The 18,267-nt window shown below is 38.6% G+C and overlaps 1 protein-coding gene across 11 annotated transcripts in view; it reads left to right on the top strand.

Annotated features, from left to right (window-relative positions):
* Nucleotides 1-18,267, top strand: part of Dtna (dystrobrevin alpha) — a 349,876-nt gene that overhangs the window by 310,127 nt on the left and 21,482 nt on the right. For 6 of the 11 annotated variants that reach the window (XM_076837170.2, XM_076837171.2, XM_076837177.2 and 3 more), the window contains 4 exons: nt 1,191-1,288; nt 7,733-7,846; nt 13,330-13,426; nt 15,384-15,404. In XM_076837170.2, the coding sequence (XP_076693285.1) occupies nt 1,191-1,288; nt 7,733-7,846; nt 13,330-13,426; nt 15,384-15,404 (330 nt within the window). The remainder of the gene's footprint in view (nt 1-1,190; nt 1,289-7,732; nt 7,847-13,329; nt 13,427-15,383; nt 15,405-18,267) is intronic. The other 5 variants (XM_076837178.2, XM_076837176.2, XM_076837172.2 and 2 more) reach the window with 1 other exon arrangement.

Below are 18,267 nucleotides of genomic sequence, written 5' to 3'. Positions count from 1 at the left end.
TTAAAAGCTTCACGTTCTTTGGTAGAAAAATTATTTATGATTTTTAAAAGCAATGAAAATTGGCTTGGAGGAATTTCTATAATGTACTGTGGAACAAAGAAAGCAAGACTAGTACCTAGTGTGACCCCCTTTTTAAATAAAATAATCCCCAATAAACCCTTGAATGAATATACATACACATATACAGACATACATAAAACATTATATGATAGAATTTATGATATGTATCATATGAGATTGAAGAAATCTGTGATTGCATACATATAAGTTATTAAAGTTGGTTGCATGATTGAGAATAATGGGCTGCTGTGGGATGAAGGTAGAAGAAGCTAATATATATACAAATCCATAGATGTAACGTTACATGGATGAATAAAGACATACATGAAAGCATCTTGACCAAAAGAAAAAAAAAGAAATTAACTGTTTACAAAACTGAAATTTTTGTTAGAATTCTATTTTTAGTTTTGTAAATACTTTTATTTATTTAATTATTGTATTGTATATTGTATTTTTTCTAATGCTGGGTCTTGCATGCACTAAGCAAGTGCTTTCCTACTGATCTACATCCGTAGCCCAAATACTTTTATTTGTAATTGATACATATTTTTACACATCTATGGCATGCAGTGTGATGTATATACATGTAATATGTGTAGATATATATATGCAATATGTAATGATCCGATCAGAGTAATTAGCATATCCATCATCTCAAATATTTATCATTTCTTTGTGTTAGGAACATTCAAAATCCTCTCACCTGGCTATTTTGAAATCTACAATAAGAATGATTGAGCAGTAGTTCTACAGAAAGAGTTACCTCAACAGTAACATTTTTTAACCCACCTATATTGACAGAATAATTGCCCGTGGGAACACATGGCAAGAATGGAATAGCTTCCAAAAGACTTCAAATCAGAAAACAGAAAAACAAATTTTTCCTGTTTGGTTTATTTTCCTGCCAACAAATTATGTTCTGTTTTCCACTGCATAGATATGTTCTAGAGCTGCAGAAAAGTTGGTTCTTAGGGAAGGAATAGCAATTTCATTTTTTTTATGTTTTTGTCCTTTATTGTGATAGAAATAGTTTCCCCTTCCTTGTCTGCCTATCTCAAGCGCCCTATGTTCCCAAACACATGTGGGTTCACATTCCCAGTAATAAATCATATGAACTACATATTTTGCAGCAGCCAACTCAGCAGAGAAGTGCTCCTGACATCTCCTTCACCATTGATGCAAATAAGCAACAAAGGCAGCTGATTGCAGAACTAGAAAACAAGAACAGGTAAGGCTTAACAGACATGCTGGCTTTTTTGATCAATCTGTGCATTCATTAATTACCTATAGCCTGTAATTTCACACTGTATGCATATTTAAGGAAGGACATCTTGAGTCAGTGATGCTGGCTTCTGAAAAGCTGAGTCTTTGTATCTTCAGATCTACAGAAATTTCATGAGAAAACTCTGTGTGTGTGTGTGTGTGTGTGTGTGTGTGTTCTGAGATAGGAAAAAAAAAATAATGCTATACTTCTAGACACTCTTATTTCCTGTCTCTGACACATCTGTTTTTGTTAACAAGCTACATGCGGAGGGCCTTCCTGGGTGCTAGGCAAAGTTTATCCCTCTCACCCAGAGACACGGAGGAGGCTCATCAAAGAGGCTTCCTGTAAGGATTGGAATGATACCATCATCCCTCAGTTTTTCATGCCAAACATCTCCATGTCCCCTCCATAGCAGGTCCTTTCTCTATTCAATACAGATTGGTTCTATTGATTCTGTCTCCACAGCATATCCTGAAAACTGGCCTCTTCATCTCCATCTCCAACACCCAATCCAATCTGCCATTTTTTAAACACATAAATCAGATCATGTTATTATTCCCACATTGAAACCTCTGAAGATTTTCCATCACACTTTGATTCAAACCAACTTCTTTCACCATAGGTTTTAAGGTCCTACCTCACCTGGCTCCTGCCTGCCTTACCACCATAAGATCCCACTGCCCATCACACTCCAGATTTGAGCAGCTTCTTCCTTTACTCTAGTAGTTCTTTTAACCCAGAAAGCTCTTCCTGTGGGTCTCTGTAGGATGGTTCTTTCCAGTCATCCAGGACTCTGTTCAAATGCTACCTCCTAAAAACCATCTGTCTAGTCTTGCCCACTATTTCCTACCCCAGTGACAATTTCTATTAAAATCTCGTGTGTGTGTGTGTGTGTGTGTGTGTGTGTGTGTGAGAGAGAGAGAGAGAGAGAGAGAGAGAGATTTACCACTATCTGAAATAATCTTATTTAGGAGTTTGCTTCCTTGCTTGTTTTCTGTCTTCCTTCACTGAAATGGAAGTTCTTTGAGAACAGAAGCCCCTGGGGCTCAGAACCATTCCTGGCACATTGCAAATGTTTAGGAGTACCCTGAATAAAAAAATAATGAATAGTTGAGTCAGCTCTCAAATTCAGTGCTGAGTAAGCCCAGAACAGGAACTGTGCATACATTCCATATTTCTTGAAATGGCATTGCAATATTTAAACATTTAATCCCATTCTGAAACACTGATATCATTTCTGAGGTTATGGGGTAAAGGAGGAGGATATGATGATGACTTTATACCTATAGAGGTTTACCTGAGAATTTTGCAGTAAGTGCATTTACTTCAAAAGCATTCTTTGAAGTTCTATAGATAAAAATTTAAAGGAAAGTGCCAACTGTTGGCACATTTTCATATTTTTTTATATCAAAACATTTTTTGCTTAATTGTCCTAGGACCGATCTCTCATCATTAGGAGACTACCAATTAGAATGGAAATAGTCCCATAAATGGGACACCAGGACTTTATAGCCTTTGAAATTATTACTCTATGCTGACCTCCCAAAGAGATGTGCCCTATGTGATCTCTCTCAACTTCCCAAGTAATAGGAGGCAAAATTTTTAAAGGGAGAAAACGAAAGCAGAAGAGTTAGGAAAAAAAAAATTGCCCATATAAATTGAAATTTGTTCAGGATAGTTGCAAGTCTGTGAAACTGCTTGTTTTATTTTGTATTCCCTCTATTATATCTACTATGTGAAAATAATTGTCCTAAGTCAGAAAAAGCATTTGAGAGAAGGAAGTGATTTCAAATGAGCCAAGGCATTTAATATCCACTATGAGAAACAATGCAAAGAAAGGAAAGGGCAGGTAGTTGGAGGCGAAGGTCAAGTGGGAACAGGGAGGCATTGGAGAAAGCACGTGAGCTGCCAGCCAGAGGGTTCAGAGCCAACAATGTAAAAGAACCGCCGTGCCACCCGGGTCCCTGGAATGGTTTTTGTGAGTGTTGATGGTGATGGGGAGTAGAGGCCATGTTCAGATGTTGTCTCGATGCCTTACACCAGTTTGGGCACCAAAAAAGGGTACAGAAAAAGAAAAATGGACCAGTTTTTAATTATTGGCTTAATCCAAAATTTCAACTCCTTTAGGAAAAAAAAAAAAAAAACCTTCACAGATATTAGAATTGAAATGCAGAGTGTTTTTTTTTTTCTTTTTACTCAACAAGGTAAACCTATAACATGTGACATGAAAGGTTTTTCCAAATTAGTCAGAATAATAGGCTTCGGTACATCAGTGAGAGCCCCATAATTAAAGTCAACAGAGAGAACAAAAGAAAAAGCAGGATAGGAGGGACCATTGATGGACTCATCTGGAATTGGAAGGCCAAGATGGTTGAGTCCTGATTCTAGAGAAGTAGAGGCCACTTTCTAGAGAAGGGTTTGGCTTTCTAGATGGTCCTTTTGTTCAGTTTCTAACAGGCATCATGCCTTACCCACTTCTCCAACCCTTAGACCCTTTTCTCTAAAACTTGCTATGACTGCTAACCAGCAAAGTGCCATCGAATGAGGGAAGGTTCAAAGCTAGGATTAATAACATTCAACCATAGATGCCAGGTGGCAGAAATAAGAAACCTGGGTCTTTGTTTCAAGGTATTGAAAAGAGATCAGTGACAGTCTTATATATTTATAGAACATATATACAACTATTGTTTCATTTCATACTCAGAAAAGACCTTTGAGGTGGACAGGATGACTATTATCATCCCCATGCTACAAATTAAAATTAAAAAGTGAAGTGTCACTTCTGCTTTTTTCCCAGTGATGGTGATCCACTTCACCACCACTGTGGTCTAGGTAGGTGGGGTAAACCTTGTGGAAAAGATGGGGTTTTAGTTGCACATATAAAAATAGTGAAATCTGGCAGTGCAAGATGGAAGATAGATTTACTAGTAAAAATACCCATAAAGTTTGAGAAAAGCACTGAAGACACTTGTCAGGCTAGCACCAAGAGGGAGAGATAAATAGCAAAATGGAAACATCAATATACAAATCTTGTAGATCATGCCAGAGAATCTGAATTTTATAATGTCATGATGGAAAGCAATGGTCAGGACATATTGCATTTACAAGAAGTTAGCTAGAAACTGAAAGGGAGGAAGATGTACTTTAAGTAGGTGATGCTGAGATAGGATTAATGGAACCAAAGCAAGAGATGGTTAGAAAAAAGAAATATTGTGGAATGCTTCTTTATGAGATTCTTCAGTGTTCACTTCTAAACTTTCTATCAGAAATTTTCCAAAGTTAATCTTCATACCACCCAGATTTCTTTCTCTGATCCCCCCCACACACACACACACAAATTTTTTTTGTTGTAATATGAAGAGGAAAGTCAGAGTTTGGATCTCTGAATAGGAGATGCAATGTCAAGATTAAAGAGCTGTTTGTGCAATATCGGGAGGAACAGATCAAACCTGGCCTGAGTTTCCATAAGGGTCAACTTCACTTTTACATCCCTTCCTAGAAAGAAAAGACTAGTAACATTCACCAGTCCATGAAATATCTCATCTTGGTTTCAACATTAACCTGCTCTTCTACCTCTCTAGAGAGCTTTGTTTCCCACTCGGTCCTCTGCTTCCACTGGGCCATGGGTATAGATCACTTGAGGGGGAATAGGGAAAAGACCCCAGGGTTATCTGCCTTCAGGTGAATCTATTTCTGTTTCCAAAAAGTACCATGAATATTCTAACCACCATGGCTTTACTGCACTCTCTGAATATATGTTTCTAGGACCAGAGAGAAAAAAAGAAGTCAGAATGAGAAGGATAGTAGAAAGAGAACTTCATCCTGTGCCTGAGTTCTTTCATGATTCCTAGAGTTTCCAGTTTATCCCTGAGGAGTAGCTGCTAGCCCATTCTGCACTCATCTCTATAAACCAGCAGCCTCATGCTCTGCAAAGACTCCAGGGCCCTGTTCCAGAGGATTATCCAGGTCACACTTCTGCACCATAGAAATTCACTCCAGGTCCCATGGTCACCACAGTGACCGTGAACCCAATAATCAGACCTCTGAGCTTAAGAGGAGGATAGTTTCTCACTTTGCTTCATGACTGTGTTTACCCTAACTAATTCATGAACAGGTGTGGTAGCTTTCCATCACTGTGACAAGATACCTGAGAGAATTAACTTCAAAGGAGGAAATGTTTATTTTGGCTCATGGTTTCAGAGGTTTCCGTCGTTGGTTGGCTCCACTGCTGCTGGGTCTGTGGCAAGGCAGTACATGACGGAAGTGCATGGTCGGAGAACTGAGTTCACATCATGGCAGCCAGGCAGCAGAGAGAGGAAGGAGCAGACCCAAATGAAGGCAAATATCCCGGGATTATTTCCACAAAGGAAGTCCCAGTTCCCCCCTCAAATGTCCTACCCCATGCCCCAGTGGAAGCAGAGGATTGGGAGGAGGAAACAAAGTGCTACGGAGAGGTGAAAGAGCAGATTAACACTGCAGCCGAGATGAGATATTTAATGGAGTTTAGCAATTTTTACTAATATCTTCTTCAAGGGTACACCCCCAGTGACCTTCCTTCCTTCCCCCAGGTCCCACTTCCTAAAGGCTCTGCGACCTCCCAATAGTGCCATAGGTTGGGGACCAAGCTTCCAACACATGGGCCTTTGGGAGCACTCTAGATCCAAACTACAGCACCCTGTCAGCCAGAATCATTCGAGGGTAATGTTTCCTTATAGGACTCTGGGAGAAGCTGGGCTCTTCAGAGCCTGCCTAGAATAGACCAGTCAAAGCAAGTGCCAGAAACAGAAGCAGTCTGATGTACAGCATTTGAAGCTAGCCAGCCTGAGCTCAAATCACCTCCAACACCTGCTTGTTCTTACACTCGAACAAATCCTTTAACTGCACTATTCCTTGATTTCCCCATCCATGAAACAGAGATAATAATAGTATCTAAATATCATAGAACTGTTATGGGGTGAAATAAGATTACAGAAGACTGCACAGTTCTACCAATGCAGGTTATGTATTGTTTCATTATATTTTTTTCCTGGCCAGACTTCTGTAGTTGAACCACTGAGTTACAATCCAGCCTTTTCTGCACACCCATGAAAGGTATAATGGCTCACCGTTAATTAGCCTCCTGGCCCCACTGTGTTTAGGAAATAGACATACATCTTCCCTTCCAATGGAAAACCATGGAGCTTCTCTCTTTTGGTTATTTTGAGAAATAATAAATTATAAACTATAGTCACCTCCTGTGCTATGGAACACTAGAACTTAGCCCTTATTAACTATGTTTTGGTACCTGTTATCCAACCAAGAGGAGTTTGAAGGTTCCCAATACAAAAAAAAAAAAAAGAAAGAAAGAAATGCTAGTTACCCTGATTTGATCATACACACACACACACACACACACACACACACACACACACACAAATTATCACATCATAACCCATATAGATGCACAATTACTGTGTCATTTAAAATTATTTTAACAATGGAATGCCATCCCCCTTGCTCACCAAGTTTATCTTCCATTCTCAATCTTTGTTCTGTCTTACTGTGACTTGTGCATTTTGATAAGGAGGAGACTGACACCCCTAGTCCCCAAGAATATGTGACTTGTAACCTTGCTTAATGGCTTCTGATTCACTTAGGGATAATTGGCTTTGTACTGGGCGCATATCATTTATGGCCAGCTTAATGTTCAACCAAAAGCAGGGCAGCCCAGGCCTCAACATCAATAACAGGCTGACATGTCTCACCCCCTGACAGAGGTCACACCAATAGCACTTTATGTCAGAGACTCAATTACATGAATCCTTTTAAAAGCACTTTCCTTCTCAGGCTGCCCTCATTGAGACCAGTTGTTAAAGCTGAAAATGTTAAGAAAAAAAAAAAAAAAGAGAGAATGTTACCTAATTCGGGGCATCTCAGAAAAATTCCGTGAGAAGAATGTTATTCTTAGTGAGAGAATGAGGTTATTTAGTTTTGTGCAATGAGCACCATTTATCCTTCTTTTCCCTCCAAGCACCTCTTACTTGATAGCTGTGTACTTTATGGTGTCAGAGTGTGATCATAAATAATAGGAAGATGCATTTTTGTCTCTTAAGCAGTGCACTCATCAAACTTGGACACATTACCACAGCACTACATGACTTCCTGGAGAGATGATTAGGTCCTGGGGATAACACTCCGTGACAGCCTGCAGAGCTTCATGGTTTGACAAGCCACATGGGGATGAAAGCAGTCCGCCCCTCACCCACAGCACCCACACGGCTACACCAAGGCCTCCGAAACATACACAGTCTGTTGATTAGTAAGAGTCGGTTCTGCTCCCAAACAGGATGATCCCTTTGCTCTCTGTTCTGGTAGTGGTGTCCCAGAAGTTAACTGACCCTGGTTTCTCACCTTCTCCTCTTTCCCAAGAGAAATCTTACAGGAGATCCAGAGGCTGCGGCTAGAACATGAGCAAGCGTCTCAGCCCACACCAGAGAAGGCGCAGCAAAACCCCACCCTGCTGGCAGAGCTCCGGCTCCTCAGGTAAGGCAGTGCCCCAGTCACCGCAGGCCATAGGAACGGTTGAGATTCGGAATACGGCCTCACAGTGTCTAGCCGGGAAATGGCCTTGAGCCACTATAACTGCCAATATTTCTTTCTTCTTTCTTCCTTCCTTCCTTCCTTCCTTTCTTTCTTTCTTCCTTTCTTTCTTTCTCTCTTTCTTTCTCTCTCTCTCTTTCTTTCTCTCTCTCTCTTTTTATTGTTGTTGTTGTTATTATTATTATTTGTACTGGGGATTGAACCCAGGGGCATTTTACCACTGAAATACATCCTCACCCCTTTTTTATTTTATTCTGAGAGAGGATCTTGCTAAATTGTTGAGGCTGACCTTGAACTTTTAATCTTCCTGCCTGAGCAAGTTGCTGGAATTGTATATGCATGCCACAACACCCAGATATTTGGTTTTTCATAGGATACACCTAATTGCTGATATTTGGGCAATTTGGAAAGAAGTTTATGTTATTCTTTTTGTTTATTTGTTATTTTTAGATATACTTGATATTAGGGTATATTTTGATATATTATACATACATGGAGTGCAACCCCTTACAATTTTGATCCCATTTTTGTGGTTGAACATGATGTGGAGTTACACTGGTCATGTATTCACATATGAGCATAGGAAAGTTATGTCCTATTCATTCTACTGTCTTTCCTATTCCCATCCCCTTACCCTCACACTTCTTTTCCCTTTGTCTACTCTAATGAACTTCTCCACTTTCCCTCCCTACCCTCCCTTGTTATGATATCAGAGAGAATATTCGATCTTTGGGTTTTTGAGACTGACTTATTTCACTTAGCATGATATTCTCCACTTCCACCATCAATTTACTGGCAAATGCCATAATATCATTCTTCTTTATAGCTGAGTAATATTCCATTGTGTTTATATACCACATTTTTGTATCCATTCATCTGTTGAAGGGCATCTAGGCTGGTTCCAAAGCTTGGCTATTGTGAATTGATGTTATTCTTTTAGTAGATACAAATAAAAGGAACGTATTCCTTAGATCAGAAAGAAAAATCTCACTGGGAAAAAAAATTTTAACTCAGCTTTTTTTAGTTGTTTGTATTATTAACAGTGTGTTGATGTTACAAATTCTTCACAAAACAAACACATCAACAGCTGCATAAACATCACAGATTTCTAAATTTGAAATTTTACACGTAATTCATAAAAGGCAACCATTTTGTCTAAATCATGATCCCTAATAGCTTTACATACAGCTTTCAAAAATTAGTCATCATGCCTTCTTATTCTGCAAATGAATGAAAAAGCTTTGTCTTGTCTGTCATAATAGAATATTTGGGTTGAAAGGGACCTGGAGAGCCATCTGACTCAACCCCTGAGTTTCAGCACATTCTCAGAATCAGCTGAGAGTAGCTGGCCTTAGATTAGGGCCAGAGTTGCCCCCGCTTACTCCCACGCCCCCTCTCCAGCTCATCAGTCTGGCTGAGCACTATGCCTTGAATATGGCAGCTACTCAAATGCATCTGTGTATGAAACAACACAAGCATAAATTCAAAGGCATTCCCTCTCAGAAATGGCATCTTGAGCTTTCACAAGGCACTTTTAATTAGCAAGAATTACCTTTTTTTATCCTTCGGTTAGGGTGCCAAGTACATTCCAGGTATATATCTATAACTCTGAAACAGACGTTTTATAGTAAATACAGATGCCTCTTCTCAGAAACCCTTATCAGAACTAGTGCTATTTTCTTCCTCCCTACAAAGAAACTGAATGAAGCAGGTTCTGTGTGACTGTGTTTGGATTTTACCAGATCCCTATTGATTACAGTCATGGATGTTTCTGGGGTTTCCATCCCAACCCTGCTTTTCAGAGGCGATAACATGAACACCTTCTCTTCTGCTGGGATCCACTGTGCCTCTCCCAAGCCCATGACTGAAGCAGATCCTGTAAAGGCTTCTCTTGTGGGAAAGACATCTGCAGAACCTGCAGCTTATGGGGCTGCTCAATGGGGAGAGATCACTTCATACTTTTGGATAATAAAATAATTTAACAAAAGAAACAGGAATTCTTCCTTCTCAGTCTATATGCTTTCTGCCCTGCCCTCGATGCCATGTACTAGACATTCCTACACATTCTACTACACTCTACCTAGAAGAGGTGGAAATGAAAAGAAGGTAAAAGTGATGTTTTATATCATCTTCATTAAAGGCATTTAAAAGTGAGTTCCTATTAACTCTCCATTGTCAAATAAGGTCACGGAGGTCTTCCGCACTCACAAAACCCAGGTGGAAATAGAGTAGTCATTCATCTTCCAGGTCAGGGTAGTCTCTGCCTGAATTTTTTTTTTTAATCTTTTCCATTGTGCATCCTATGTTCCACGGGAGATGACTAAAAATTTTTCATAAGCAGTTTCATTGGTTGCCCCATCTAGCCTTTGTTTCTGAAAGTATTCCATTTCATATGAAAGAGAGTCCAGGAAGTCATCTGAAGAGACTTGTGTCTATTTTCTAACTGATATTTCTTCCCTCCTTAATGGGTCATCTTGGGATAGACTGATAATTCTGACCACCCTCCTGGCCCTGACTTGCGGGCATCCTGTGACTCCAGCTGAGCCCAAGGCTGCACTAAGGAGTCTGGATTTGCCGGAAACTTCCATGCCATTGGCCTTCCTGTCATCTGCAAAGCCAGCTGACTTGCTTGCCTGCCTCCACATTGCACACACTTCTTCTACCTGAAGGAAGAAGTAGCCTCCCTTGAAGGCTACGTCTCTAGATGCTTACTCTGTGCTGAACATTTTCACAGTTTAAGGATTTCACAGATGCCCCGACACCCCAGATTAAGAAACCCTGTTCTGGTTATCCTTTTATCCTTGTGTCATTTCAGACTTTCAAAGACCTCCAAAAGAGTGGCCTCTTGCAAAGTTCCCTTGGCCTTGGCTCCCACTGAGAGGGGGCAGTGGGAGGCAGCCACAGGAACACTTTACTGTAGCTGCCACAGAGGGCCCCTCCACTACATCCTTCCTGAACCTCTTACCAAGAAACCAACTGGAGAAATGTCTTGCAGCTGGGGGCAGGGGAGAGGGAGAGAGGAGTGGAGCCTTGCTTCTCATGAATGCATAGTTTTATTTTTATCTTAAAATCTCTGACTTTCTAAATGATCATGTTTCCCTTTTTACTTTGACCACAAGGAAACTGAATGCCACATTTCCAGCCCAGATGTGGCTCTATAACAGGCATTTCTATTTGCTAGTCTGACACGTATGATGTGCTAAGCTCTCCATGCACTGTTCCATATCATTGCCATAACAAAGCTGGGAGATAGACAATATTATTACACTCCTTTTACAAATGAGAAGTTAAATAAAAGTTGCAGATATCATACCTCTTTATTCCTCAGTGTGTGTGTGTGTGTGTGTGTGTGTGTGTGTTTTCTAAGAAAAAAATTATATGATCACATTACCATCCTCAAATCCAGGAAGTTTAGTATGAATATATATTATTGTCTGACAGAATTTCAGGGTGGGAAAAAAAGGCATGCCTTTAAAGAAGAATACATTTAGCTGTAGGAAAATAAAATCATTTTTTCATCTTTATTTTCTCATAACTCCTTGGAATGGTAGAGGCTACATTGCAGATTTGTTATTAGATTCACATTTGGTAACCACTGATGTAAACTCATACAGAGAAGATTGAGAAAAGGCATTATGAAATGATTTTAATTGAATTAAATGCCATATTTTAAAAGATAAGTACTGTAAAATAAATGTACAATGAGATTATTTTAATGTTGACTAATTATAAGTTAATACACGTCAACTTTTTATAATAGAACCTAGTGCCTCCCTTAGTATTTCTTCCCTACAATGTTAGGATTTTGCCTGGACCTTCTCAAGGTGTTCTTGTGGCAAATGGGCAAAAAATTATAAAGTAGTCTTAAGACGAAAACTGGAAATAAATCAGAAACACTACCTACTCGTGTCCGAAGTCTTTTGTGAGTGTATCTGGAACACCATGAGCACACAAGGTCAAGGAAAAACAGTCAATGGCTTTGCTGTTGAAGAATATTTTTGAATGGGGCAAGACTTACAAAATTAGAATGCTTCAGCCCAAGGAGACAGGCTAAAATAAGAAACCACTAAAGTCTTCAAAATTATGATGTTCCTGAACCTCTGGATTCAGAAAAGAGACAACTATAAAGGAAATTAAAGGAAAAAGCACTTCATGAGTAAGCCATGAGTAGCAAGAAAAGCTAAAAATAAAAATATATTCAGAAAGGATTGAGAATTTTATAAATTTTAAATTTATAATTTATTGTAGAAAAATCCTGGATGAAAGCAAATAAGAAATGTCTCATTTATACCCCTAACCTGTCTTCCTATAAATATCTTTCAACTGAATGAGTCACAGACCTAACTCATGGTGACATTTTTATATTGTTCAGTTTTTATTTCAAAGTCCCTTTGATAGCTCTACTTAATATGGTGTCTGTGCCATTGAGACCAGCCATGTTCATTAACACAGTAAAACATTCATGGTTAAGGCATCCACACATTTTTAGAATATAAGTTCTAATATTTAAAATTCAAACAGAAGTCTTCGGGGCAAAGAAAAAGTATATATGTTACTTACTCAATGACCTTGAAATAATGGACTCAAAGTTGGTTCAGAAAGCATACATAGCCTTCAGAAATGTGAATCACTAATATTTTTCTCCTGTCTCATTTCTTTCCCCTGTTAAAGATATTTGTGGTGCCTCTTCGTGTCAACATAAATGGGAGAGTGTAGGTTGTCCTTAGTGGTTTCCATTATTGCTGTCAGTTTAATAGAAGTCCAGAAAAACAAAACAAAATTAAACACATCTCATATATCTTTTTCGGTTGTAGAACAATTATGTAGGAACTACTTTATTCTGACTTGAGTTTATCAAATCAAACTTAAACCAAGTAGGTTGATTATAATAAGTATGCTCAATTAATATTTCACCTCTGAAGGGTACCATGTTACACACTGAGGATGGAACAGATTTTAAAAGTACATTTATAAATCATATTTCCAAATACTGAGGTAATCCATATTTTCTGTGAATTTACAAAAGGTACCTTGGATTTGGAGAATCTGTAGGATTGGCCCTTTTCAGTGACAAATTTGGTATTTGGGTTTTGTTGTTACTGTTGTTATTTTGTCAAGAGAAGGCAATGGCTCAGAATGGGACCTGTTATATAGTAAGCATTTTTTAAATATTTCATTAAATGATTATTTAATATTTCATTAAATGTCTCATGTTACGTTCTCTATAATTTTATATGACTTTAACAAATAAAAGTACAACTCAAATTGCAATTGTTCATTCATTTGAAGACAGTTACCTGCCTGGTAACCATATCAGAGAACCAGCAATGCCGTTTTCTGATAGTCCACTGGCTCCACAAAATTGGGAAATGTGATTAGCTCAGTGAATTGAATGCTATTTCTAATGACAATTGCTTCTTTCTCAGACAACGCAAGGATGAGCTGGAACAGAGAATGTCTGCTCTCCAGGAGAGCCGAAGAGAGCTAATGGTCCAATTGGAAGGTCTCATGAAGCTACTAAAGGTAAGACATTTCAATAAATGTTTCCCAGAACTATTACGATTTGTGTTACTGCATTTGTAAGATTTTTGTACATAATGTACAATTTTCAATTTGCTTTTCCAATTCCTACAAGTGATTTTCCCCCAAATGTTGTTACAAACTCAGATAAGGAACTGTTTCTTAGACCCTTGCAACAATACTAGTCAATTTTATAGAGCTCATTCTCACCTTTTCCTGGACCCAGGACCTTTATGGGCAACTTTTTCTTGGCTTATTTCTAGTTCCTTTATGTCCTTGAAAGTAATAAAATGGGATTCATTTAGAAATATTTTATATTTGATCACTTTCAGCAGTTCTGACCAAATTGAACAAAGGCTAATGTCTAATTCAGAAAAATAAGATATAGCCACTAGACATTCTTGGTGATTATAATTTTATTAAAAGGAATAACTTAGCCAGGTTATCCCAGCAGTTTGGGAGGCTGAGGCAGGAGGATCGCGAGTTCAAGATCAGCCTCAGCAATTTAGTGAGGCCCTAAGCAACTCAGTGAGACCCTGGCTCTAAATAATATATATATTTAAATAGGAGGCGGGGCTGGAGATGTGGCTCAATGGGTAAGCACCCCTCGGTTCAATTCCTGCTACCAAAAAAAAAAAAGGATGAATAACTTCAGTAAAATATTTTATCCCATTTGTATGACTTTTTCACGTGACTTATAAGGGTCTCAAATACGAGCTATAAATGGGAATATTTCCTTACTCTTCTGTAGATAGAGTGTTTAATAAGGTGATCTGCAGAAGTCCTCTACAGAGTGCTATAATCTGTTACGATTGTCGTTGGAAGTGGCATTCCTTCTTCGATAAAGCCTATTTCCTTCATCAGTATACATGAAATTACTTTTCATACAAATTATGGCCACGCGTCCACAGTCAGCCCAGAAGTGCCCGTGCCATGTGGTCATCTGTCTGATGCAATCAGGCTTGGCCAGTAGGGACTGGACCTGCCACATTCCAAAGGCAGAACTGGAACTTGTGATGGGAGAACATTGAAGGGTGTTATCTCTGGGCAGCTCCCAAGAGGCAGGATGTCCTGACTTGCAGCCAAGGGTCCCCCTATCCCCCAAACACCATCATTTGTTATTTCTGTATCACCTTTCCTTTCTTCTTTTTTCTTCCTCTTTCTTTCTTTACTTTATATCCTTTCTTTTCCATTCTTTCTTTCCTTTTATCCTTTCTTTCCTTGTATTTCATTAATAAACTTCTTTTAAAATCTCCAGACACTATTCTTGTAACATATATTTCTTTGTTTTTCTTTACTGTTTTATTCTTTAGTCAAATTTTTTTTATGTCATCTGTGTCCTCTCTAATAATCTGTTTGGAGAATTTTTATTTCACTCAAGTGCTTTAGACTGACCAAGTGTAGAATTCAGGGTTGCTGTGTCCTATCTATGGTAAGACAGGACTAGATCATTAATAACCTTCTGCTGTTTCTGGCCTATTATCTCATTAGATGCAACAGAAAAGCTCTTTTCTGCTTCCCTTTCCAAATATATCCAATGAAGAGGTCTGAACCCATCCTGCCCTTCACCAAATGGCAGGAAACTTTCAAAAATGTCCCCTACTAGTGTTCCTAGAGTTTCTGTCACCATGACAAGGAAAACAATGGGATAGGAGTCTATTAATTTTCCAGCCATCTTGGTATCAACCTGGCCCAACTCAACACAGCCTTTTACCAAGATGTGCAAGCACTGAGATAGACAGATGGTGCTGAGAGATGCTTGGACATGTGAGGAGAGTTTGGGTCTGTAGTGTCCAATACTTAGACACTTAGGCTTGGAAATAGAGTCCCTGAGGTAGCAGAGGCCTGGACCTGCCTTAGAGCCATTGATGTTTCCCCATCTTGCCTTCCTGCACACTGTGTACCTGCTCTTACTGGAACCCTGGGTAATCTAACTATTATCGATTCAATCTTTCTGTAGGAAGAAGAACTGAAGCAGGGAGTAAGTTATGTCCCCTACTGCAGGTCTTAACTAACAGTGGAGGGGCCTGCGTCCTGCTGTTTTTCTCATTGCTTTTGCCTCTAATAATGTATGTTCATGCTTCAGTTTGGAAAGAAAAAAAAAAACAACTCATACTAATTTGCTTCCTTTTCAATGGTAGTGCTTGAATTGAAATTATAAAATTTGGCATTTCTTTTATAACTGTCATGGCTGTTGGCACCAAAAGAAGACCTATTACGTCTTTTAGAAGAGGGAACAAATTGGATTTTGTTGGAAACATTTTAGGTCCCCAGAGATAGAAGTTTCAAATCAATTTAAACTTTTAGGGGTTGTTGATCAGACCTCTCTCTCTTAATAGGAAGACCCAGTTACTAGAGAGAGCTACACAGAGGTCAATGATATCCCAAAACCCACAGCATACAGAAGGGAACCTCCACATCCTCTCATACCATGAATATTCAGTTCCGTTTCCATTTTACTGAAATGGTTTGGAAACTCTTTTTATAAGAATCAGGCAATTAAATCCCTTTTCATCACATAATTATTAGGCCTTTTCCCCTCGTTGCTCACCAAAATGTGTTCAATCATGTAAGACTGTACTCGGTAACTGACTGCCCACTTACCATATTTTTGGTTCTTTCCCAGTATGGAATCTCAGCTGTTGACTGACAATAATCTCTAAAAAAATAATTCACTTTCAGTCTTTCTCTTATGACAAGAATATTTCTTCTCTGGGATTTCACAAATTTGATACAATGCATTTATTTTCTGAATATAGGGGCATTGTGAACTCCCTAACCATGTCCTAAAATGGACCCCTGTGTCTGACTCTATGGTCGGGTTCAGAATCAGCAAAGGGAGCAGCATAATTAAAAATAATAATAATAATTAGATTACATGAAAGCAAAAGAAAAGCAGCTTTAATGCCCCATGCATGTACCAAACTATGTATGACAATATATGCCACTTGCTAGCGTTATTAAAAAGTTTCACATTATTTCCATGGATCAATTAGAACTACAGCCTGTCTGATATCAACCTACCTTTTAATTTTTCTGTATGCTCTTTTCTATATTTCATTGTGTGTGTTTGTGTGTAACAAAGAATGTTTGCAAAAATGCTGGACACATTTCTACCCTTCATTCCCATGTTCTGTAAAAAAAAAAAAGGAAAGTGTTAAATCAATCTGTAATGTCAGATAATAAAAACAATGTGCTACGTTATTTTGTACTTTGTGAAAACAATTACTTTACTAAGCTTAAGTCAAATTTTAATGAGGGACAGTCCTCGTGGGTTAAGGTCACATCACTTGTACAGCCTGTATAACTGCCCCTAAATGCATACATAGAGTATTGCTATTGTACTTTCAACACACTTAGATCATGGTAGAGAAAAATGCCTTACTTGTAATACCTCTCGTTGCAAACAGCCTCTTTTCTTTCCTGTCTCTTACTTTTGCATGTGCATAGAAAAAAAAAATACTGCTCAAATATAACCTTCCCCCTTCTGGGGGAGAGAGAGGGCAATTATACTGTAGTTGGTCAGCCGAGCTTCAACCCTTTCCCATGGGATCCCTTTTCTACCATTCCCAGGCAGCACATTCTTGAGAAGCTCCCTCACCTAGGATGTTTATAAACAAATAGATGCACAGAGCCAAACCATGGCAGTGCCCTTAGGGTGGTATCCCTTGCCACCTCACCTTTAGCCCCATAGCTCCTCCAGCCTCTGCATCTTGGAGGGTCAGCCAGCAGTGGGTACTGCAGCATTGGCACCTGAGGGCATCAGTACCATCCAGATGTCAGTTAAACATTGTCTGGGTGTTCAGAGATTTTTGCCTGCCTGTTTTATCTATTTTCTTTTATGCTCAAGCCTTTCTTCACAAAGGACCTGGAGCAGCTTACAACAGAATATATAAACAAGGACTCCGTGAAATTGAAAATAGAAAAATCTAAAACTAAGGAAGAGGAAATGCAAATGTTAATCATAAGGGATAAGGATGTTACTCTGAGCTTTCTGGCAATAAATCAAAAAAAGGGAAATATGATCCGTGATTTCATCAGTACAGAAACACCACACTTTAGCAGAACAAAATTTCTGTGGCATATGATACAAAAGGCAGCCTTCACTGAGAACTTTATAGAAATAGTACTGCAAACTAAAATGGAAAAATGCAGTCAAAGATTTCATGTGGCTGTTCCTTATACTGACCTTCAGTCCAAATTAAAGACAGAATCCCATAAATCCCAGCCCTATAGAGGCAGTTCTATAAAGAAAACAAATGCCATTCAAATCTATAGACTTCTCATGGTATAACATGATCTAAGGAGAGAATTTAGAGGTTTTAGATTGGTATCTGCTTCTAAATTCTATTTTTATTTATGAACCTTTCCCCTTTGGGGACATTCTCTTTGTAAAATCAAACTTAAAACTCCCCACACAACAAATTGTGCTTGATTTAATAACCTCTCCATGCTTTATCATAAGTCTGTGTGGTTCGATGTAGTGTCTTATTATACTGGTATATATAATTCCTACTTATACTGTTTCTTGTTATGGGTAATGCATGAATTTATCCCCCTTGAGGAGAGAACATGAATTTTTAAAAAATAGTGCCTGTAATATAATATGATGATTATGGTATCACAGCAATAAATTTCTTTTTTACAAAACTTGAATTGAAGTTATCCTACCCTCTTTCTTCTTTGTGTATCTTTAAGATTTACTGAAGGAGCCATAAAAAGAACAGTCATAAAAACTTCAGTAATGAAGGCAGCATCTGGGATGGAATTGCAATAACAATATGTTCCTGAGTTTCTGTGTACTACTAGTTCCAAATATTATGTGCCAGACTGACTTTGAGTTT

This window comes from Callospermophilus lateralis, chromosome 17 (genome assembly GCF_048772815.1).
Source record: "Callospermophilus lateralis isolate mCalLat2 chromosome 17, mCalLat2.hap1, whole genome shotgun sequence".
NCBI classification, from domain to species: domain Eukaryota; kingdom Metazoa; phylum Chordata; class Mammalia; order Rodentia; family Sciuridae; genus Callospermophilus; species Callospermophilus lateralis.
Note: the sequence above shows the minus strand (reverse complement) of the source record. Positions and strands in the feature narration are given on the sequence as shown.